We start from the raw sequence: 25376 nt of genomic DNA on the forward strand, positions 1-25376 counted from the left end.
TCTCCCCCCTCTCTATCCCTTTTAAAGATCTGAAATCCAGGAATATTGAGAATCCATTCCTGTCCTGCTGCCAGCCAAGTCTCTATAATGGCCACTACATCATGATTCCATGTATGTATCCAAGCTCTCAGTTCATCACCTTTGTTCCTGATGCTTCTTGCATTGAAGTACACACACTTTAGCTCTTCTACCTTACTACCTTTACACCTTTTATTCTGCTTTTCTTTCCTCAAAGCCTCTCTATGTTAGATCTGGCTTTACTCCACGCAGTTCTTCCACTGCTCTATTGCTCCAGGTCCCATCCCCCTTGCAAATTAGTTTAAACCCTCCCAAACCATGCTAGCAAACCTACCTGCAAGGATATTGCTCTCCCTTGAGTTCAAGTGCAACCCATCCAATCTGTACAGGTCCCACCTTCCCCAGAAGTGATCCCAATGATCCAAAAATCTAAAATCCTGCCTCCTGCACCAACTCCTCACCCATGCATTCAACTGCCATCTCCTCCAATTCTTACCATCACTATCACATAACACTGGCAATCCTGAGAACACCACCCTCAAGGTCCTGTTCTTCAGCCTTCTGCCTAGTTCCCAAAACTCACACTTCAGGACCTCATCCCTCCTCCTGCCTATGTTGTTGGTACCAACATGTCTCACGACTTCTGGTTGCTTTCCCTCTCATACCAGGATGTCATACACCCGGTCAGAAACATCCTGGACCCTGGCACCCGGGAGGCAACAAACCATGCAGGTGTCCTTCTCACATCCACAAAATCTCCTGTCTGCTCCCCTGACTATAGAGTCCCCAATGATGAGAGCTCTCCTCTCCTCCGTCCCACCCATCTGCACCACAGGGTTAGACTTAGTGCCGGAGGCCCTGCCACTGTGGCTCACACCTGGTCGGTCATCCCTGCCAACAGTATCCAGGATAGTATACTTATAATTCAGGGGAATGGCTACAGGGGTTCTGCACTACTGTCTACTCACCTTCACTCTCCCCCCTCTAATTGTCACCCAACGACCTGCTTCCTGCAGCCTAGGTGTGACTACCCCCCTGTAGCTCTCATCTACGACTGCCTCATTCTCCCTTATGAGTCGAAGCTCATCCAGCTGCTGCTTCAGATTCCTTACAAGGTCTTCCATACCGCCCAGCCACATGCACTTCTAGCAGATATGACTCTGCAGGAGAGGGGAGTTCCCCCAAGACTGCCACATCTCATGAGAGGCACATCACAGTCTCAGGAGGCATTGTAAAGCCTAACTGGGAGCAAGCTCATCCTCCGCCTCTTCTCATCGAAGCCTCAAACCCCCACTCCTTCACTGGCCCACTCACTCACTGGCTGCTCCACTTGAGCAACCCCTCTGATTATTTGTTTGAGCTTTTTAAACTGCTTGGTCACCTGATCTCAATTGCCCAATCAACTGCTTTCTGCTGAGTCTGAGCTATTCAAATCTTGATTGTCTAATCAACTGCTTTTTGCTGAGCTATTCAAATCTTGACTGACTTAATTGCACAGTCCAACTGCCAAAATCGTGAGTCAAAGCCTGAAAGCTCCACTCCTTCACTGGCTGCTTTCCACTGGCCTTGTAGACCCCTGAGAGTTTAGAATAGCAACAGCATCTCCTCCATAATCTCCCTCAGCACAGGTGCACCACAAGGCTATGTGCTTTGCCCCTCCTCTACTTGCCTTATACTTATGACTGTGAGGCTAAGCGCAGTTCCAATACCATAATTAAGTTTGCTGATGACACCATGTTGTGGGCCAAATCAAAGATAGTGATGAATCAGCATATAGGAGGGAGATTGAAAATCTGATTGAGTGGTGCCACAACAACCACCTTACTCAATGTCAGCAAAACCAAGGGGTGGTTATTGACTTCTGCAGGAGGAAACTGGAGGTCCATGAGCCAGTGTTCATCAGGGGAATCATAGGTGGAGAGGGTCATTAATTTTAAATTCCTTGAAGTTATCATTTCAGAGAATTGGTCCTGCACTGTGTCATTATGAAGAAAGCGTGGCAGCACCTCTAAGTTCTTAGAAGTTTGCAAAGATTCGGCATGACATCTAAAACTTTGCCAAACTTCTATAGATGTGAAATGGAGAGTATATTGACTGGTTGCATCACAGCCTAGTATGGAAATATCAGTGCCCTTGTACATAAAAAGTCTATGAAAAGCAGTTGATATGGCTCAGTCCATCATGAGTAAAGCCCTCCCCACCATTGAGTACATCTACACGTAGTGCTGTCGCAGGACAGCAGCATCCATCTTGGACACCCACCATACAGACCAGGCTGCTGCCATCAGGAAGGTGGTACAGGAATGTCAGGATCTACACCACCTCCTTTTTGGAACAGTTATTACACTTCAACCATCAGGCTCTTGAACTAGAGGGGATAACTTCAGTTGCCCCATCACTGATCTGTTCCCATAACCTGTGGACTCACTCTCAAGGACTCTTCATCTCATGTTCTTGTTATTTATTGCTTATTTTTTATTACTATAATATCTTTTTTCTCTTTTTTTTTTGCATTTGCACAGTTTGTTGTTTCTTTGTATTGGCTGTTGTCCATCCTGTCGGGTGCAGTCTTTAATTGATTTTATTCTGTTTCTTGTAGTTACTGTCATTGCCTGCAAGAAAATGAACCTTTGGGTTGTATATAGTGACATTATGTACTTTGGTAATAAATTTACTTTGAACTTTGAATTTTATTTAATAGTACAAATTTCAATAAATGAAGGCAATTCTTTGAACCCTTAAAAGAACCAAGTATCAACCCTGTCACAGTTCCACACTTCAGCAGGATTTATGGATTTCCCTCAATTATCCTTCTGACAATTTTTGAATTACATGTTATGCGATCTCCCCACTTAGCCTCCTTTTGTCTGTTTGCATCTTGTAAGCCTTTTACAACTGATTAAATCCTAGATTACATTCTCTCCTGTGCTTCTACGACTTCATCATTTTGCTCTCACGTGTTAGTTGCTTCTTAATATGAATGATTAAATGATATTCAATGAATCATGTGAAATGATTTAATCAACATTAAATTCTATTTGATCATATGAATTTAGCACAGATTTATACATCTACAAGAAAACTATTTCAAATATTTTTTTGGAATCAGTATATGAACAAACACCCTTCTGATCTAACGAATGATATGTCATATTGAATTAAAGTTACACTCACAACTACCCTTTTTAATTCTGTTTCCTTAGAACATTAGTTCTTTACATCATCTAGTTTGGCATGATTAAGTATCTTTTTTATGAATGGCCTTCCTGTGCTGTTCCTCGTGTAGCCAGTGCAAGAGTCACTTTATGAAGCACTCCCTGGTACTGAGGCCACTCCTCCTTGACACGGTCAATGATGGTATTGATGGTATGGATTCGACTCTCTTGTTTCTGTAGTTCATTTTCCAGTGCTTCTTCAGATCTGCACTGTTTTATATACTTCCCCTCTTTTACTGCCTGAAGGTGCTTGAGACGGGTCTGGAAAGTCACTATCTTGTTGAGATTCTATATCACAAGAGAGAGAAATATGTTTAGTTTATGTACATGGTTTTATTTATTTTTTTATTATTTCTACTCATTAATTATTTTAGCACCATCTTAAAGAACTGCCTAGATCTTAAAGTGACAGAGTGCCATTTCTTTGTGAATCTCCCCCACATAGTGAGTTCCGGATTTCAACTTCAGAAGGGTTTCGAAAGCAGATACAAAAGGGCATGTTTCTCTCACAGAGGAGAAAAGATTAAGAGAAATAAGAAGTCAAAACATGCTAAAGTATTTCCACTCTCATGTACACCTGAGTTGATTTTTAATATAATTCAAAACACATTTTATTCAAATATTTATACATCATAACTATAATTTGATATGTCCTTTTCTACATTCATTGTACGATCATATTCAATACATTGTCTGAGAATGTATCAATTACATTCTTATTTCCTCCTTAAACAATGGAAGTGCTTTAAGAGACTATTACACAGGGCCTCCATCCTCAGTGTCCAGTGGTAACAGGATCTTAGATCCTATTCCCTCCTTACAAAGCTTTTGCAGTGAAGTTACTTGTTTGAACTCCCATTCACTATCACCTCTCTTTATGCAGTTTGTACCATTTTCTGCAAAGTGCACAGTAATGCCATATTCAAGTCAAGTCACTTTTTATTGTCATTTTGACCATAACTTCTGGTATAGTACACAGTAAAAACAAGACAATGTTTTTCAGGACCATGGTGCTACATGAAACAGTACAAAAACTACACTGAACTATGTAAAAACAACACAGAAAAAACTACACTAGACTACAGACCTATCCAGGACTGCATAAAATGCACAAAACAGTGCAGGCATTACAATAAATAATAAACAAGACAATAGGCACAGTAGAGGGCAGTAAGCTGGTGTCAGTCCAGGCTCTGGGTATTGAGGAGTCTGATAGCTTGGGGGAAAGAAACCGTTACATAGTCTGGTCGTGACAGCCTGAATGCTTCGGTGCCTTTTCCCAGATGTCAGGAGGGAGAAGAGTTTGTATGAGGGGTGCGTGGGGGTCCTTCATAACGCTGTTTGCTTTGCGGATGCAGCGTGTAGTGTAAATGTCTGTAATGGCTGGAAGAGAGACCCTGATGATCTTCTCAGTTGACTTCACTATCCGCTGCAGGGTCTTGCGAACTGAGATGGTGCAATTTCTGAACCAGGCAGTGATGCAACTGCTCAGGATGCTCTCAATACAATCCCTGTAGAATGTGATGAGGATGGTGGGATGGGAGATGGACTTTCCTCAGCCTTCGCAGAAAGTAGAGATGCTGCTGGGCTTTCTTTGCTATGGAGCTGGTGTTGAGGGACCAGGTGAGATTCTCCGCCAGGTGAACACCAAGAAATTTGATGCCCTTAACGATCTCTACCGAGGAGCCGTCGATGTTCAGCGGGGAGTGGTCGCTCTGTGCCCTCCTGAAGTCAACAACCATCTCTTTTGTTTTGTTCACATTCAGAGACAGGTTGTTGGCTCTGGACAAGCCCATTAGCCGCTGCACCTGCTCTTTGTAAGCTGACTTGTCGTTCTTGCTGATGGTTGGAATGGTGGCGTTGCTCAGGGAGATGTTGAAGATGTCAGTGAGAACATCTGCTAGCTGATCTGCACATCCTCTAAGCATTCTACCAGGAATATTGTCTGGTCTAGCAGCCTTCTGTGGGTTGACTCTGCACCGGGTTCTTCTCACATCGGCCACGGTGAGACACAGCACTTGGTCATTTGGAGGAGGGGTGGACTTCCTCGCCGCCCCATTTTCTGCCTCAAAATGAGCACAGAAGTTATTCAGCACATCTGGGAGGGAGGCATCACCTGCACAGTCAGGTGATGTTGTCCTGTAGTTGGTGTTTCAACTGTACCTTTTGCAGCATCAAATAAGTAATCAAAATGTAAGACAAACAGAGAGTACACTGCAGGAACAAGCCCTTCAATGTACAATGTTGTGCGGAACCAAATAAATTAGCAATCAAATGGCCAGCTAAACTAATCCCTCACGCCTACAAAATGTCCATATCCCTCCATTTTTCTCACATTTGTTTTCCCATCTAAACATCTCTTAAAAGTCCCTAATGTATCTGCCTTTACCACCACTCCAGGCAGCACATTCCAGGAACCACTCTGTGTGAAAAAAGTAAGCCTCTCGTATCTCCTTGAAAACTAGCCCTCCCCCCACCTTAAAAGCAAACCCTCTGGTATTAGACATTTGAAATTTGCTTCTCTAATCTTATCAGATCTCCCCTCAGCCTCTGCCACTCCAAAGAAAACAACCCAATCTTTGTCCAACCTCTCATTATAGCACATACCCACAAGAAATGCAAACAATAAAAGTTATGCAGTCATTTCTTATTTTCCATAAATTACAAAAGCATAACACACACATAATTCATTGTCTAATTTCCTTAAACAGTGCAGTGCTGAATCGTGCAGACTCAAGTTTTAGTTTTTGAATGTGGTGAGTCAATTACTCATGCAAAAGGAATCTTAGCATAATGGCAAAAATAGCTGTTATTTAAATGATCCATGTAGAACTGCATAGCAGTAAAAGTTGGGTCAGGACTAGATAAGACTCACTTACAATTACAGTCTCTTGATGAATCAAAATAGAAGCTTATTAAATATGATCACAGTAATTGAATAGTGCTAGTATTTGTAAAATGGTGCCAGTTTGCCACCATTTTCAGTAAGAAAAAGGGGGAAAGCAACATCCATTTGTAAGTTGCATTAACATAGAATATATGACCAACCAAGATAGTTTGTACCTAGTTTAATTTCCCAGTATAATAGTCTTCAACTGGAAATGAACACATTAAGATGTGCAAAACTGATCAATCAATGAAAACTAACCACTCAAATTTCTCAGTAAATTAGACTAACAACTGGAACCAAAAAGTCACAATAACGTAGCTCCAAGATGAGAAAGCTGATATTAGTTCCAATTGTTAATTATAATCTAGTGGGCTGTGGATATATAGATGGACAACAGTATAACCTGCAATATCTCCAACAATAAATGAGATTGCCAAAGTTAAACATGGACATTGTCAGTTGTCCAAGTTACCATACGAACTAGCAATTTTACGATCTCCTGAAGAATTCAGCGAACTTGACTAGAGAATGCAGATATGGTCATCGCTGGGGTTACTGTCTGAGGCACATCAAATTTCAGGCCAGGTTAAAGCGTTGAGGCCCAAGAGTTGAAAATTAATGGGTGTTTAGCTCCACTTCTTAGCACCAATTAAACAGCCAAGCTAGATTAAAGCAATGAGGCCTGAGAGGAGAAAATGAACTGATGTTCACCTTCACTACTCTACACTGATTAAAGCATTCAGCCAGATTGTAACATCGAGGACCTAGAGTGGAAATGAACTGGTGTTCTTGGTGGCAGCTAAGATCCCCCAACTATGCCCATCCCATCTACCTGCATTTGACCCATCTTCCTGTCTTGTTGGGTGGAAGGTACAGGAGTATTGGTCCCACGCTGCCAGATTCAGGGGCAGTTATTGCCCTGCAACCACTGGACTCCAGGACTGGCTTCACTTGCCTCAGCACTGAGCTGACTCCGGAGCCCGCAGTCACTTTTGGGGACTCTGTAGTTAATCTTCTATTTGTTTACTTTTTTATTATTTGCACAATTTATTTCTTTTTTTTCCAGACATTAGACGTTTGTCGGTCTTTGCTGTGTGTGGCTTTTTATGGATTCTATTGCGTTTCTTTGTGGCTGCCTGCAAGAAGATGAATCTCAAGGTTGTACATGGTATACATACTTGGAAAAAAAGTTTAATTCGAACTTTGAACTACCAGCAGACAACCAGCATCCATGGATCATACATAATTTTGTTAACTTTCATGTGGTATGTGAATTGCTGCATGACCAGCAATTCTCTATCCTTAATTGCTCAGTGTTGCCGAGCTGTGTTTTCTTAAACTGCTGCAGTTCCTCCCATGAAGATATCTATCATATCCTTAATATTCATAATATTATGGATCCAGATAAGTGGTAAGCTCTTGGATTTACCATCCATGATAATGAAGGACCTGTGATATCTTTCCAAGTTAAGTTAGCACGTGACTTGGGAGCAGAAATTGTATCTCATTCTTGGCAATAGATTCTTAGTGGTTTTGCAGGTACTGCTGGAGTAGCCTCGGCAAATAACTGAAGGTAGTTTTTAGATGATAAACAATGCAGCCAGAGCGTACTTAGAGTACAGCAAATGAATATTAGAATGGTGAATGGACATTTTAGTCCTAGGGTGTTGCGTTTCTTGAATGTTGTTGGAGTGACACTATTCCAAGTGTGTGATTCCGTCAAACTCCGGTGTTTTGATTTTGGCCTGCTGGAGTTGGCCATTGCTGGCTCTTCTTTCGTGTAAATGTTACATACTATTTTTGCCCATTCTACATGATGTTTAGGTCTTGCTGCACAGAAACCTTCACTGCCATACTTTCTGAATATTATTCAATCATCAGTAGGCATCCCCATTTCTGACATTATGATACAAATGATATCATCAATGAATAACTGGAGATGTTTGGACAATAGACAATATCCCAAAGAATTTTACAGAGATGATCTGTGATTTAAATCAGGGACTTCAAATGTAAGGAGGATAGAAAAATTGAGCATCTTTTTTTTCCCAAAGATGAGTTAAAAGTTATAAAAAAAAACAAATTTCCAGTCCTCCGGAACCATGGCAGAATCTATCGATTCTTGAAAAATCGTTACTAATTCCTTCACAATCTCTTCCGCTACCCCTTTTAGTACCGCGGAGTGCAGTCCATTTGGTCCAGCTTTCAGAGCTATCCTCAGACCCTTCAGTTTCTCAAGCACCAACTCCCAAGTGATTCTGTTAGAGAATTTAGTACTGATCAAACACAAAGTAGGCATAGCCCTAAAAACTAGTTACTGTAGCGGTGTGCTACACGCAGTGCTAAAATAACGACACGGAGTCGGTAAACTGCAATCAAAGAATGTTTTATTCGAACTTCACAGCCTTGCTTTAAAGCCTCCCTCATCCCGCCCTCTCCGGGCGCGGATGGTCCAAGAGACACGTACTCACAAACCCCCGCAGGCTTTTTCCCTTTGTTGCGGACCTGGCCTTTGTGCCTGCACGCTGGCTAATTGTGAGCCGGTTCGAGTGTGCTAGTAAGTGGGTCGCCACATAACCCCCCCCCCCCCCAGAACCGGCGATACACCCCCCAATGTCCACAGTCTGGGCCGGACCCTGTTTGGGAGGTCGGCCTCTGCGCCGCGGTGCCGGAAACTCGACCGGTTGCTCCAAGTCCACGTGGGCCGGTTTGAGTCGGTCCACCGTGAAAACCTCCTCTCTCCCCCCCAACGTCCAGCATGAACGTGGACCTGTTGTTCCGGAGCACCGTAAACGGCCCCTCGTAGGGCCGTTGTAGCGGTGCCCGATGTCCGCCCCGTCGTACAAAAACAAACTTACAGTTTTGCAGGTCTTTGGGTACTCAGGTCGGGTTCTGCCCATGCTGCGAAGTGGGAATGGGGGCCAGGTTACCAAGCCTCTCGCGTAGTCTGCCCAGGACTGCTGCGGGTTCTTCATCGTGCCCCCTTGGGGCTGGTATGAACTCCCTGGGAACGACCAGGGGTGCGCCGTAACACTAACTCGGCCGACGAGGTGTGCAGATCGTCTTTGGGTGCCGTGCGGATGCCGAGTAGGACCCAGGGAAGCTCGTCCGCCCAGTTAGCTCCTCGCAGGTGGGCCATGAGAGCCGACTTTAGGTGACGGTGGAAACGCTCCACTAGTCCGTTCGACTGTGGGTGGTAGGCAGTTGTGTGGTGCAGTTGAGTCCCCAAAAGGCTGGCCATAGCTGACCACAGGCTGGAGGTGAACTGGGCGCCTCTATCGGAGGTAATGTGGGCCGGTACACCAAAGCGGGACACCCAGGTGGCGATCAGTGCCCGGGCGCAAGATTCGGAGGTGGTGTCGGTGAGCGGGATCGCCTCTGGCCATCTTGTGAACCGGTCCACGATAGTCAGGAGGTGCCGCGCTCCGCGCGACACTAGCAGAGGGCCCACGATATCCACATGAATGTGGTTGAAACGCCGGCGGGTGGGGTGGAATTGCTGCGGCGGAGCTTTGGTGTGCCGCTGCACTTCGGCCGTCTGGCAGTGCATGCACATTCTGGCCCATTCACGGACCTGCTTGCGGAGTCTGTGCCAAACAAACCTGCTGGAGACCATCCGGATGGTAGTGCGGATGGAGGGGTGCGCCAAGTTATGAGTGGAGTCGAAAACACGTCACCGCCAAGGTGCCGGGACGACGGGACGGGGCTGGCCGGTGGCGACGTCACAGAGTAGGGTCCTCTCACCTGGGCCTACGGGGAGGTCCTGGAGCTGCAAACCGGAGACTGCGGTTCTGTAACTCGGGATCTCCTCATCTGCCTGCTGTGCCTCTGCCAGTGCCTCAAAGTCTACCCCTGGGGAAAGGGCGTGAATGTTAGGGCGAGAGAGCGCATCCGCCACGACATTGTCCTTACCCGAGACGTGCCGGACATCCGTCGTGTATTCAGAGATGTAGGACAGATGGCACTGCTGGTGGGACGACCAGGGATCGGACACCTTCGTGAATGTAAAGGTAAGCAGTTTGTGGTCTGTGAACGCGGTGAAGGGCCTACCTTCTAAGAAGTACCTGAAATGCCGGATTGCCAGGTATAGCGCCAACAGTTCCCGGTCGAAAGCACTGTATTTGAGCTCGGGTGGCCGCAGGTGTCTGCTGAAAAACGCCAGGGGTTGCCAGCGGCCCGTGATGAGCTGCTCCAGTACCCCACCGACTGCCGTATTAGATGCGTCCACTGTGAGGGCAGTAGGGACGTCCATTCTGGGGTGCACTAGCATCGCGGCGTTCGCCAAGGCTTCCTTCGTTTGAATGAAAGCGGCGGCAGACTCCTCGTCCAAGGTAATGTCCTTGCCCGGACCGGACAGCAGGGCGAACAGGGGGCGCATGATCCAGGCAGCTGAAGGGAGGAAGCGGTGGTAGAAATTGACCATACCTACGAATTCCTGAAGGCCTTTGATCGTGGTGGGTCGGGGGAAATGGCGAACCGCATCTACCTTAGCGGGCAGAGGGGTTGCCCCGTCCTTAGTAATCCTGTGGCCCAGGAAGTCAATGGTGTCGAGCCCGAACTGGCATTTGGCCGGGTTGATTGTTAGACTGTAGTCACTCAGCCGGGCATAGAGTTGACGGAGGTGGGACAGATGCTCCTGACGACTGCTGCTGGCTATGAGGATGTCGTCCAAATAGATGAATGCGAAGTCCAGGTCGCGTCCCACCGCGTCCATTTACCGCTGGAACGTCCTGTGCGGCATTCTTCAGGCCAAACGGCATGCGGAGGAACTCGAAAAGGCCGAACGGGGTGATAAGTGCTGTTTTGGGGACATCGTCCGGATGCATCGGGATTTGATGGTATCCTCGGATGAGGTCTACCTTGGAGAAAATCCGTGCGCCGTGCAGGTTTGCTGCAAAGTCCTGAATGTGTGGCACAGGATAGCGGTCCGGTGTGGTAGCCTCGTTCAGCCTGTGGTAGTCGCCACATGGTCTCCGGCCCCCTGTTGCTTTGGGCACCATGTGCAGGGGGGAGGCCCATGGGCTGTCAGACCGCCGGATGATCCCCAATTCCTCCATCCTCTTGAACTCCTCCTTCGCCAGTCGGAGCTTGTCCGGGGGAAGCCGCCGAGCACGGGCGTGGAGGGGTGGTCCCTGGGTCAGGATGTGGTGCTGTACACCGTGTCGGGGCATGGCTGCCGTGAACTGCGGTGCCAGAACCGATGGGAAATCCGCCAGGACCCTGGTGAAGTCGTTGTCGGACAGTGTGATGGAGCCGAGGTGAGGGGCTGGCAACTGGGCTGCACCCAGGGAGAACGTCTGAAAGGTCTCGGCGTGGACCAGTCTCTTCCTGGGCAGGTCGACCAGTAGGCTGTGAGACCCCAAAAAATCCGCACCCAGAAGCGGTTGGGCTACGGCGGCCAGTGTGAAGTCCCACATGAACCGGTTGGAGCCGAACTGTAGCCGCACCGTACGGGTGTCATAGGTCCTTATTGTGCTGCCGTCACGGCCCTCAGGGGGGGACCCGGTGCCCTGCTGCGGGTATCGTAACTCATCGGAGGTAAGACGCTGATCTTGGCACCGGTGTCGACCAAAAAACGGCGTCCCGACCGCTGGTCCCACACATACAGGAGGCTATCCCGAAGGCCAGCCGCCATAGCCATCAGCGGCAGCTGGCCCTGGCGTTTCCCGGGAACTTGCAGGGCGGGCGACAACGGCGGGCTTCTGCGCCCCACCGCTGGTGGTAGAAACACCATTGTTCGTTGGGCTCCCCATCCCTGCCTCCGGGGCTAGCGGGTTCTGCGGCCGGGCCTGGACTGGTTTGCTGCTGGGAGCGTGGCCGGGTGATCTGTGCGATGGACGCCCCACTCACCTTCTTGGCGTTCCACAGCAAGTCCGCCCGGGCTGCCACTTTCCGGGGGTCGCTGAAATCCGCATCGGACAGCAGCAGGCGTATGTCCTCGGGCAGCTGCTCTAGGAATGCCTGCTCAAACATGAGGCAGGGTGTGTGTCCGTCGGCCAGAGACAACATCTCGTTCATTAAAGCTGATGGAGGTCTGCCTCCCAAGCCATCCAGGTGCAGTAAACGGGCAGCTCGCTTGCACCGTGAGAGTCCGAAAGTCCTTAGGGGCAGGGCTTTGAATTCCGTGTACTTGCCGTCCGCCAGGGGAGACTGTACGAACTCCGCAACCTGGGCCGCTGTGTCCTGGTCGAGGGAGCTCACCATGTAGTAGTAACGGGTGTCCTCTGAGGTTATCTGCCGAACGTGGAATTGGGCTTCTGCTTGCTGGAACCATAGGTGAGGTTGTAGCGTCCTGAAGCTGGGCAGTTTCAACGAAACCGCATGAACAAATGTGGCGTCGGTCATCTCCGGTCCAAAAATCGTTTGGACCGTCGGGGTCACCAATTGTAGCGGTGTGCTACACGCAGCGCTAAAATAACGACACGGAGTCGGTAAACTGCAATCAAAGAATGTTTTATTCGAACTTCACAGCCTTGCTTTAAAGCCTCCCTCATCCCGCCCTCCCCGGGCACGGATGGTCCAAGAGACACGTACTCACAAACCCCCGCAGGCTTTTTCCCTTTGTTGCGGACCTGGCCTTTGTGCCCGCACGCTGGCTAATTGTGAGTCGGTTCGAGTGTGCTAGTAAGTGGTTCGCCACATTACCGCCTTTATTTCGTAAATTCACAGGGAGCTGTCCTCACAACATCTTCCCCAAAGAAATGTTACAATTCAAATTTATACAGTAAATCCAATCATAGTAGGTTAGCTGGTCTGCAGAGACTGGTTCTGTAATTTACAACACCTATACAATCAGTTCGTCATTGATCAGAGTGCCAAATAATCTGTTAATTATCTCTTAATTAATCTCTTAGACGATTAGCACCTATACAATCAGTTCCTCACTGATGACGTCATCTATTGTAAGTTAGAACAAAGAAGATAGACCCATTCTGTTATTTTATATCATGCTCTCCCCACGATTCAGCAAAATCCCCAGTCCTCAAGTTTAATTTTTACTCCACAAATAACAATTGCACTCACTTCCACCCACTGACACTCTTAAACTGGCATACTACTAGTGCCTTCCACAGTGATGACTGATGCAAAATACCTTTTCAGTTCATCTGCCACTATTTACTTGTCACTATTTACTATCTCACCAGTGTCATTTTACAGCAATCCAATATCTACTGTTGTCCCTCTTTTACTCTTTATATATTTGGAAAAAACTTTTGGTATAATTTTTAATATTATTGGCTAGCTTATATTTCAGCTCCCCACCCACCATCTTATGCTTTTTTTAAAGTTGTCTTCTGTTGTTTTTTTAAAAAAAAATTCATAATCCTAAACTTCCCCCTAATTTTTGCTCTAATGTGCGCCCTCTTGTTTGCTTTTATAGTGGCTTTGACTTTTTTTGTCAGTCACAGATGCATCATCCTCCCTTTTTAGAATACTTGCTCTTCATTTTTGATGAATCTGCCCTGTGTCTTCTGATTGCTCGCAGAAACTCCAGCCATTGCTGCTCTACTGTCATCCCTGCTAATGTCCCCTTCCAATCAACTTTGGCCAGCTCCTCTCTTGTGCCTTTGCAATTCCCTTTACTCCACTGTAATACTGATACATCTGACTTTAGTTTCTCCTTCTCAAATTTCAGGTTGAATTTGATCATACTATCATTACTCTTACCTAACGGTTCCATTGCTTCTTGCTTCCTAATCAAGTCTGGTTCATTACACAACAGAATTATTGATCCCCTTATGGACTCAACTACAAACTGCCCTAAAAAGCCATCTCAGAGGCATTCCACAAATTCTCACTCTTGGCATCAAGCATCAACCTGATTTCCCCAACCTATCTGCATATTGAAATTCCCCATGACTTACCTAAGAGTGCACAGTTTTAAGATGGTTGGAAGTAGGTACAGAGGAGATGTCAGGGGTAAGTTTTTTTACGCAGAGAGTGGTGAGTGCGTGGAATGGGCTGCCGGCGACGGCGGTGGAGGCGGATACAATAGGGTCATTTAAGAGACTCCTGGATAGGTACATGGAGCTTAGAAAAATAGAGGGCTATGGGTAACCCCACATATATTCTAAGGTAAGGACATTTTCAGCACAGCTTTGTGGGCTGAAGGGCCTGTATTGTGCTGTAGGCTTTCTATGTTTCTGTGTTTCTAAAACTTTACACCTTATTGGGCAAATAGCAATAATACAAAATAGAAAAGAATCCTTTTCTTTATTGATTTTGTCTGATAATCTTTCTTTTATTTGCAAATGGGTATTCCTCTGCTCTGTTCCTTATAGACTTCTAATCTTACTGTCATTGCTCTAGTTTGTTTTCAATGTAAATCACTGAGATTTTATTGCAGTAAATGGATACTGTATCTTACGTTAAGGGAAATAGGATTGAGAAATGCAATTAAAGTTCCAAATGAATAGTAATTATTCTCTGCCATGAAATAACATTAAACTCATGCTGTATGATTAGCTTAATTTAATTGCATATAATTATCACATAAAATCTTAGAAATTTCCAAATTAATTATTTTTAATTTGAACGTGCCCATTTTCTTCAAACCAAATATGCTTAATCTTCTAAAATCATTTCTTACCATTCCTTTCTTTTCCTGTAGAGATTCTATACTTGCATCAAGTTGATCTACTCTAGATCTCACTTCTTGAATCTGACACTGTTTTTCTCCCAACTTCTCATAAACAGTTCTCTGTGATTTCTTCAACTCTTCAATAGTTTTATCAAGTTCTTCTATATGCTATGAAAGTATTTGGTCAGAAAGACATAAATAACATTAATTAATAATCTGCAGATCTACTGTTAAATTAAATGTAACTTATGCATTGCTTATGTAAAATATCAAGATAGAAAGAGCAATTTGCTTTCCAACCAAAAACCATGAATTTTCCTGCTAAAGATGCACAGTCCATCAGTTCTAGCCATTACAGAAGTGCAGATCAGTTCAATGAGGATATGATAAAATGTTTACTCCAGCAAATTGTTTCTCCTCATCATTTTCGGCAGTCTCATGACAATGTCAGTAGCATAAATTTAACCCACAGTGTGCAACTGAATGAATTATTAAATTAATTAAAATGGGCCCCTCAGTTCAAATATTCTTTATGGGCTATGGACTCGACCAGTCAAATAAGCAAAAAAGTCTTCACTGTGTACTGCAACTCAGCTGCTATGGGGTGCAAACAAAAGAACTCCTATTATTTTATATGCAAACCACAAATTATTTCATGAAAAGGAGAAGTGATAGACAGTGTTAATGTGTATCTGGTAGGAAATGCCAGCCATATGCTGTAATGTACCTATTTCATTTTAACCATCAACTATAAATGCACTGAAGAGAAATACGAGTTAATTTATTAAAGATCTGGCTGATGACACCTCTTCAGAAACCAACTAACACAATTTGGGATTGGTATAATGAGATTTAAGGATTCAGCCAAATTGATATGTAACTGTCAACTAATGCAATGAGATCCTGTTTCTATTATTACCTTCTCAGGTATGATAGATTGTGGGGTAAGGATTTTAAACAATAATTATCCAATTTTGTAAAATCTTCCAGTTTCAGTAATCAATCTGAAATGTTAGCACTTAATCCCCAAACATGTTCCAGAACGATTGTTTATTTGCAACCGAGTATTAATTGCAGGTACCTACTGTGACATAACTTAAAGTGGAATTAAGTATAAATGTTAACCATCAGCTAAAAAGTAATTTGTATTTTTTCAATACTTTTTTAAAACCATCTCCATGAAACTTCGGCTAATTAGGGCAGTTACTTAATTGGGCCAAAATGTATTGGTGCCGATGTGCCCAATTAATTGGAATCTACTGTACTTTAATACGTAAGTACATAAGTATGTAGGCAGAAAAAAAGCTAAGACCAGATTTCATTGTTTCACTTTAAGAATAGGTAACAGAGTAGGCACAGTCAGAGTGAATTCCTCTAATGTTATAATTTCAAAGAATTATGATTTTCTAATTGCATATTTTTAGATGTCATGATGATCCTTTCAAATTTATAATATTACAATCCATAATGAATATGGGGCATTGAGCAATAATAAAAGAAATCACAATGTTAAACACAATTAACAACAGAATGATAGTACTTTTAATCCGTCTGGAAAAACATGTTCGATTAGGTTAGTGGGGAGAAACAAGAAAATTAAGGTAGAAGAGTGAGGAACAGAAAAGGTAGAATGGGTAGTACTCCTGCAAGTCAGTGTTGAGCAGACAGTGAAAGAACTGAGCCTCTGGCTCTCAGTCAAGTTGCTAAATTCAGTCTTTGTGCTTCTGTGAGTTTCACACTGCACTTTATCTCTCTCTTTCCCTGCACAAGTCTTTCTGCCTTCCTCCATAACTTATCTCCCTCCATTGTTCTCTCTGTCTTTCCTCATCCCCAACACCCCTCCCCACCCACACACACATATCCCCTTACAGTTACTTGCTTTTTCCTTCCCTCTTATCTGCCTGCCTGCCTCTTGCCCATTCCCTGTTTCTCTACCACTCAACAGGAGTGGAGAATCCAGCAGTCGAGTTTGGCACCAGTCTTTGGGTCAAGGGCTGGCTGTGTGATCTGTTTATCTTTTATCTATACATTATCTGACAGCCCTAATTATTACTTTTCAGATCCTTCTGCTAAAAGTCCTTACTTAAAGTGCACTGTTTCAAGCTTTCACAAAAGTTTGTAAAAGAAAATTTGATAGTTTTGACCAGATCTTGAAAGGGAGTGAAGAAATTACTGAGAGTTAATCACTATGAATCCAAATGCCAGGCTATATTAGCAAGAAACGTGTGTGAACTAGAACTAGTGAAGTCATTTAGTCATAGAACACTTCACAAAGAAACAGGCCTTTGGCCCATCTGGTCTGTGACAACCTGTTTTTCTGCCTAGTCCCATCTGCCTGCACCCAGATCACAGCCTTCCATGCCCTCTCATCCATGTACTTTATGTATCCAAATTCTCTTAAATGTTGCAATTAGATCTAGATTCACCACTTCCTCTAATAGCTTATTCCACATTCTCACCACCTTCAAAGTGAAGTTCCCCTCAGGTTTCCATTAAATATTTCACCTAAACCTATGACCTCTAGTTCTAGTCTCACCCAAACTCAGGAAAATTCCTGCATGCATTTATTCTATAGATACACCCCTTAATTTTGTATGCCTCTATAAGATCTCCCCTCATTCTCCTACGTTCCTAGGAATAAAGTTCTAACCTTTCCCTGAAACTCAGGTCCTCAAGTCCCAGCAACATCCTTGTAAATTTTCTCAGCACTTTTTCAAGCTTACTGATATCTTTCATGTAGGTTGGCGGCCAGATGTAGGTTGGCGGCCAGAACTGTACATAATGTTCCAAATTTGGCCTTACCAACATTTTACACAACTTCAACATAACATCTCAATTCCTTTACTCAGTCCTCTGATTTATGAAGACCAACTTGCCAAAAGCTCTATTTATGACTCTATATACCTGTAATGCCACTTCCAAGGAATTATGAATTTGTATTCCCAGATCCCTTTGTTCTACCACAAACCTCCGTGTTCTACCATTCACTGTGTAAGTCCAACCCTGGTTTGTTCTCCAAAAGTGCACACCTCACACCTGTCTACATTAAATTCCATCTGTCATTTTTAGCCCATTTTTCCAGCTGGTCCAGATTATGCTGCAAGCTTTGATAGCCTTCCTCACTGTCTACTTCACCCCCAATCTTGGTGCAGGCTGCAAATTTGCTGATCCGTTAATATAGATGACAAACAACAAACCACCCAGCACTGAACCCCTACCACACCACACTAGTCACAGGCCTCCACTCAGAGATACAACCATCTACTACTAAGCCAATGTGTTGGCGCATGGCTAAGGTGTTCGTCTAGTTATCTGAAGGTCGCTAGTTTGAGCCTTGGTTGAGGCTTGCGTGTGTGTCCTTGAGCAAGGCACTTAACCACACGTTGCTCTGCGATGACACCGGTGCCAAGCTCTCGTCAAGCTGTATGCTGTATGGGTCCTAATGCCCTTCCCTTGGACAACATTGGTGGTGTGGTGAGGGGAGACTTGCAGCTTGGGAAACTGTTGGTCTTCCATTAAAAAAAACCTTGCCCAGGCTTGCGCCCTGGAAACTTTCCAAGGGGCAAATCCATGGTCTATCGGGACTAACGGAGGCCTACACACACACTGAATCAAATTGGCTACGTTATCTTGAATGCCAAGTGATTTAACCTTCTGGACCAGCCACCCACATGGGACTTCATCAAAGGCCTTTCCCTCATTAACCTTCCTTGTTGCCTCCTCAAACTCTCCACCATGCACAAAACCATATTAACCATCTTTATCAGGCCCTGCCCTTCAAAATGCTTACATATCCTGTCTCAAAGAATATCTTCTGGTACTTAATCATGACTAACATCAGATTCACCAGCCTATAATTTCTTGACTTATTCTTGGAGCCTTTCTTGAACAATCGAACAACATTTGCTCTCCTCAAGTCTTCTAACACTTCAACCATGGCTAACAATGTTTTAAATACTGCTGCCAAGACACCTGCAAGTTTTGCACTAGCCTTCTGCAAGGTCCAAGGGGGCACCTTGTCATTTCCTGGGGATTTGCTTCAAGATAGTAAGCACCTTCTTTTCTGTAATCCAGATCCAGTCCATGATCTCACTACTCCCTTGCCTCAGTTCTATAGACTCTGTGTTAGTCTCCCAAGTAAATACAGATGCAAAAGAAAATTACGATCTCCCTTATCTCTTTCAGTTCCATGCACAGATACCCATGCTGGCCTACAAGAGAACCAGTTTTGTCCCTTACTATCCTTTTGCTCTTAATATTCTATGGAAGCCCTTTTGATTCTTTTGATCTTAGCTACCACAACAACCTCATGTCCTCTTTCCACCCTCCAGATTTCTGCCTTTGGTGTACTTTTACATTTCTTTATCCTCCGCAAGTGCTTCATTTGATCCTAACTGCCTGATATTTGCCTTCTCCTTCTTCATAAAACAAGGCTCCCTAAACTTGTTAGTCTTGCCTTTATTTGTAACAGAAACATACAAATTCTGTATTTTCAATATTTCACTGATGAAGGCATCAGTGAGACTTACAAACATCCAAAGCATCAGAATTACAATGGATGAAATAATTTGAGCTGAGCTGGAAGAAAATAAGTAATACTTTTTATTTAACTGCATGGATTCATAGAAGCATTAAATCTTGTTTATGTTACCTTTTGCACACCTGCAATGTTCTTGCATAGATCCTGTATTTTGTTACGATAATCATTCCTGGTTGTGTACTTCTTGTCCAATTTTGCCTGTGCTTCACCACGTGTCAAAATGGTATCCCTACGTGAAACAGCAGCCTCCATGTCACGAATCATTTGCTCTTGCTGTTTCATAAGCTGACTGTAACGTATCTTTGAATCAAGAATACAATTACCTTGAGCCATACTTCAATACCCAGAATTGTTCACCAAAAATATCAATTTCAGATGGCTAATGAGTAGTAAATGAAAAGTCTGCTAATTTCCATGATCAAAGAATGGGGTATATAAGTTAGTAACAAGCACAAAATGCTGGAGGAACTCAGCAGACCGGACAGCATCAATGGAAAAAAGTATATAGTTGATGTTTGGGGCCGAGATATCAGGACAGCTTGAAACGCTGACTGTTTACTCTTTTCCATAGATGCTGCCTGGCCTGCTGATTTCCTCCAGTATTTTGTGTGTGTTGCTTGGATTTCCAGCATCTGCAGATTTTCTCTTGTTTGGGATATATAAGCAAGTTATACATGAATTTACTATTCAATAAATTAAGAAATAAAATTGTAACAGTACTATTTTAAAAATAATTGCCATCAGGGATTATTTCACAATTACTTCTATATTTCCTAAATTAAAAGTTTCAGTATTTATGTATGTAATCAATGGACATAACAATGCAACTTGTAAGAAAGGATACTGTGAATATCATGGAGTGTTAGTTATGATGTGTATGATCTTCCTTGGCATTGCTAATTCATAGATACAATTGGTAAGGAATTGGGGTCATTAGTGCCCATATTTTGGCACATTTACAGTATTTTCAAAGGTCCAAAATAATATCCCCAGCATATACACCCACTTGTGGTGTGAATACTGTCAGGTGTCTTATGAAAAAGTATGCTTGAAAGCAGAGATGCATGTAAAGAAGACTGATTATTGCTACTTTGAAGCACAAAGCTCAAACTTTTACGTTTTTGAACCTCATGAAGCTGAACACACAGTAGGGATTCTTCACCAGCAAATTTAAAAGTATTATCTACAATTTGAGTAACTGATTCCTGCTGTTTTTACAGTTTGTCTGTTGATACAACTCTACAAGTTTGTTGCTTTTTATAATTGCTTAACGTTGCAAAAGTGAATGAAGTAACAGGGGCTGAAAAACTTTCTTTTCTGACTTTTAGATTTCTGCAGGGACCAGTTGTCTTAATCCTAGAAACAGGTATATTACCAGACATTACTACATTATCCTACATGTTATCAGAATAAAGAGCAAATTTGCTTTAGCTTTTGCACTTTGTTTACGGATTGCCAAAAGTTTATTGTTAATTCAGCGTTGTGTGTCAAACTTGCAGATGAACTCACTTCCATTCTATGTATTTCTGTTTTCATGGCTCGTATCTCACCCTGTCCAACCTCTGAGTCAACAGCTGATTTTGCTTCTTTTGTCAATTGTATTTTCTTCTCCCACAGCATAATCTGACGTCTGTGAAAGCAAATGTATGAAAATATTTTAGAAAATACAATTAGTTTCATATCAATTGAGGAAATAAATGGTTACAAAGATATGGAAACCAGAATGATTGCTGTGCATTATGCAAACAGAAGGTTCATTATCAGGATCTTCGTTTAAAAATAAAAGTACAAATTTTGTCTTGCTTATTTGTCCTGAGAGTTAACCTCAAAGTTGCCTTGTGATAAGCAACAACTACAAATATTTTCTTTAAAGTATTGAATGGGTGAGTAAATTCAAATACAAGCTTGTATCTAGTTAAGCTAGAAGTATTTGTACAAGCCTCAAAGTTTCAGATCGTGTGGAATAAAACATTACTGTTGTTGTTAGCCTACAGTATCTCATGTAAGGCAAGTTTAGTATAACCAGATTGATCTGAATCTATCAAAGTTAATATGGTAGTGCCACATATTATCACAAAGAGTGTCCCCAGTTTGAAGATGGTTTTTCACTTCCAGAACTATTATGCAAAAGTCACTCTTACTAAAACTGTCATGGACAGACCTATTTGTGAGATTAAGACTGTCAATTTTCCCTTTGTTTCTTTCCCCTCATTTTCTGGACTTTCAGCTATATCCCTCATGATTTGTCTGGCTACTTTGGTAGTAGTATAAGCCACTCCCATAGAAGCTCCTACCCAGGGAACAATCTATGCCGTCACTACCACCAGTGTTGTTACAAATGGTATTCAAAGGAAATGAAAGGTGGTAGGTGGAATTCAGCAGGGGATTTGCTTAACCGTGTTTGACCAAAAGCCATATAACTACATGAAATTCAGAATCAATGCTGATAGCATTCAGGATCAGCTGAGCTTGAACAGAGAAATTTGGGAAACCATCTGTAAAGTATGACGACGTCAGATGTTGCTCAACTAATCTAAGGGTCAGATTTCTCATCTTAGGCTGGTTCCAACTAGTCATGGAGAAAGCTCAGAGTTAAGAGTTAAGTAGGTTTGACAACCTCACTGTTCAAAGTCAGCACTTTTAAACAAAAAGAGATATCCAGATTATTTGATTACATTCTCCCAGAGGCACCTAAGTTCATGTCTCCAGATCATGAGTATAGGTCTCTGGTATATTAGCCTAGTTACATAAATAGTACGCTGTTATTCCCTTAAAGTCTGCTTAGGAAAACTGAAAGATTAGAACCAGATCTTTATATACTTCAGATCAGATTCAGTAAGATCAAACAAATCCTGAAGTGGTTAATTATTTATTCATTGCCGCCTCCAACGTATCTCTACAAACAAGATATGAATTGGACATTTGATTCAACAACGTATATGGAGTTTGCAAGAATAATTTTAGTTTATGCTGTCCTTTCATCTTCATTTACTTCAGTTGATATATATATATATATAATTCTGATGGGATTTGCAGTACAATTAACTCAAAGTTAATTCTAGCAAAATAATACAACTATTAATATCAATTCTAAGTAAACTTTTAATTTAGGGCTTTCAGACTTAACTGTTGCAATATTAATCTGACTTTTCAAATTAAAAAAAAATGCAATTAGCAGCAAAAATCAAAGGACACCATGGATGAAATACTCAGAGGATACACAGTCAAAAATAAAAAAGGAGAAATACAAACAAGAAATAGAACATTTAAGTCTTTGTGGCTACTCTGTTGTTTAATAAGATCACACTGATATTTTACCTCCATACCACCACTGCTATACCAACCCTTGTGCTTATACTGCAAAAGTTTTTCTTTTCCCACTGCTAGGATCAACAAAAAACTAGAAATACCGATGGACCTTGAGCTTACAATTTCCTGTCACTTTAATTTTCCTCTCAACTTCTACTTTGACCTCCTGTCTGTGGTCTCCTGCAAGGAAGCCCATTGTAGGTTTGAAGAGCAGTACTTCATCTTTGATATACTGCACCTTGGGTACTCCATTTGAATCCAACAATTTCAAACAATTCATTTTTCTGATTTGCATCAGATACAGCCATTCTTCATTCAGCTATCCAACTGTAATATTAGCTCAGTTCCTTACTCTTCACAGGTACTGCCGGATCTGCCGAGAATTCTCCTTTTCGTTCCATTTCTGACCCACATTTCATAGATTTAAAATGTCCCTATGTTTTTTCTGTCCCTAATGGGATCACTTTGATAATTCTAACTTCACTTTTTCAGTAATATTTTATTTGATCCCTCCATACCTTCCTTTTATAATTTCAGACTAGCTTTTCTTACTGTCCCAGTTGTGATGAAGGGTCTTCAGCCTGAAACATTAAGTCTGTTTCTCTTTCCACAGATGCTGTCCGACTTCCTGGTGCTTACAGCAGTTTATTTTTATCATTTCAAATTACTGCATCTCCAATTTTTTTTTGATTTCCACACGCATAGGGTTTGGGGCAGAGGAAATGGATCTCCATCACAATGACCTTAATTTGGCATGCATGAGTAATATGCTTTTTCAATTCCTGTAACATTGACATAGCACAACTGAATTTACAGATATCTAACAAATAAAGCATACTATATTCTAATGTTTCCTCCCCGAGTTCTCAGTAGCTTTTTGTTTGGTTTATCACACCATTTACTTCAATACTAATCTTCAGCACAATGGAACTGTTCTTGACAATGACCATTACATTTGTGCAGACAGGATCATGTCCAGTGACTTTTCCTCTCATTCCCATACTGTTTTTCTCTTAAATCTCCAGTCTAAATCCCTTCCTATTTCTCATCCAGTTGTTGACTGTCAGCAACATCATCTGCAATAATGGCATTAGTTCTTATATAATGCTGGAACCATACAGTAACACCTGAAGAAAGAGCAGCAGTTAACATTGTAGGTTGAAGATCCCTTGTCAGAATGGGAAAGAAGGAAAATAACTTAGTACTTAATGCCAGGGAGAATTGGGGAAGAGGAAAAGTTAGGACAAAGGGGATATCTCTGATAGGATGAAGACACAGTTGTGATGAGCTGTAAATAAAGTAATCTGTCCAATGGTTTAATAGGTCAGTTAGGGGAAAAAGAACATGATCCTTTGTTCATAAAAGCTATGAAATGAAAGCCATAGAGAGTGAGAACGTAGACAAAGGAATGTGCAGCAGGTCAGGCCACGCCAAAGGAGAGAGAAAAAAAACTAAGAGAATATCACAGATGAATGACCTGGCACATACTTACACCTACATAGAAAATGAGTTTCATTAAGTTACAGAATTATGTATTGAGTCCAGAAGGTTCAATGTGACAAGACAGGAGATTGCATACTGTTACTCAAACTTATTGGATCCTAACAATGCAGAAGACCTCACGACAGAAAAGTCAGAATAGGAGTGTGATGGAGACTTAAGTAGCAAGCAACAAGAAGTTCAGAGTCACCCTTGTGAACTGAACACAGGTCCTCTGCAAAGTATTGACTAACCTGCATTTTGTTTCTCCAATGCAGAAATCATATTGTGAAGCACAATGCAATACACTAGACTGGAAGATGTATAAGTAACTCAGCATGATCTGCAGTTTCAAGCTGCTTTCTTAGTTTCAGATTTCCTATGACGGCTTGTTTTTATTATGATTTTCCTTGCTGACTTTGCTGTCTCATCCTCATCTTTCTTTTCCCCTTAGACTACTTCTTTAATATCCACTCCTAAGTGAACCACTCAATTTTGCATTAGAAATATTGAAGGCATTCTCTTCAGACTCCATCACAAATTCCCTTCCCATGCTACTGATATCTTGCCTGGTTACCTCCTTGGGCTATTCCAATGTATTCAGAAAATTGGAATCATATGTGAACTCTGAGCTAATCTTCTAACTCCACCACAGAGACTACCTACTCCTATCTGTGTTACCTCAGCCATCTCCATCATGCCTTTGCCCAACTGTTGCTGAAATTTATTTCTTTTGAACAGGCTTAACTATTCTAGTTTTTGCTGCAACTGTGCACAAATATGTTTTAAAAAAATTCCATTGCTTATACTTTAACTCTTGCTTTGACTGGCAATACTGGTGTCGCTAACTTATATTTACTCATGAGCTACCAGCATTCCAATTTTATATTCTTACATCTCCAAAGCATGCCTCTGTAACTTTCTCCAGCCTATCAAAAAAATAAAAATTTGCTTGCCTGCAACTACAGATTTTGAACCACTCTCTTCACGTATACCTACCTACTAATAGCCAACTAGATGGTTCAAGAATTGGAACTCCCTCCCTGAGATATTCAATCTTTCTAACTCCTTTAAGATTCTCCTTAACTGATTAGGAAATCTCAATTTTTTCCTTTACCTTGCTGTCAATTTTCATCTGTGCTCTTATAAAGCATCATGGGATATCACATTTAAGCCATTTAAGACTAGTATTATTGAATTATCTATTGCAAATCCAGAATCTCAGCCATACACACTTATAATTACTCACTCTGCTTCCACAAGACTGTTAAGATTCCTCTCTTTCTCCTCTTTCAGTTGGTCCAGATACTGCTGTTTTGCAATAGATTGTCGCTCTGCATCCTA

The 25376-nt window shown here is 42.6% G+C and overlaps 1 protein-coding gene across 3 annotated transcripts in view; it reads right to left on the minus strand.

Moving 5' to 3' along the window:
- Nucleotides 1-2716: 2716 nt before the first annotated feature.
- The window catches only part of ccdc40 (coiled-coil domain 40 molecular ruler complex subunit), a 78066-nt gene continuing 55406 nt past the window's right edge, over nt 2717-25376 (minus strand). For 2 of the 3 annotated variants that reach the window (XM_073026157.1, XM_073026158.1), the window contains 5 exons: nt 25282-25373; nt 20754-20874; nt 19356-19544; nt 14714-14872; nt 2717-3521 (listed from right to left, as the gene is read on the minus strand). In XM_073026157.1, coding sequence (XP_072882258.1) covers nt 3270-3521; nt 14714-14872; nt 19356-19544; nt 20754-20874; nt 25282-25373 — 813 coding nt within the window. In that variant the 3' untranslated portion in view covers nt 2717-3269. The remainder of the gene's footprint in view (nt 3522-14713; nt 14873-19355; nt 19545-20753; nt 20875-25281; nt 25374-25376) is intronic. The other variant, XM_073026159.1, reaches the window with a different exon arrangement.

This window comes from Hemitrygon akajei, chromosome 22, assembly GCF_048418815.1.
Source record: "Hemitrygon akajei chromosome 22, sHemAka1.3, whole genome shotgun sequence".
Lineage (NCBI taxonomy): Eukaryota > Metazoa > Chordata > Chondrichthyes > Myliobatiformes > Dasyatidae > Hemitrygon > Hemitrygon akajei.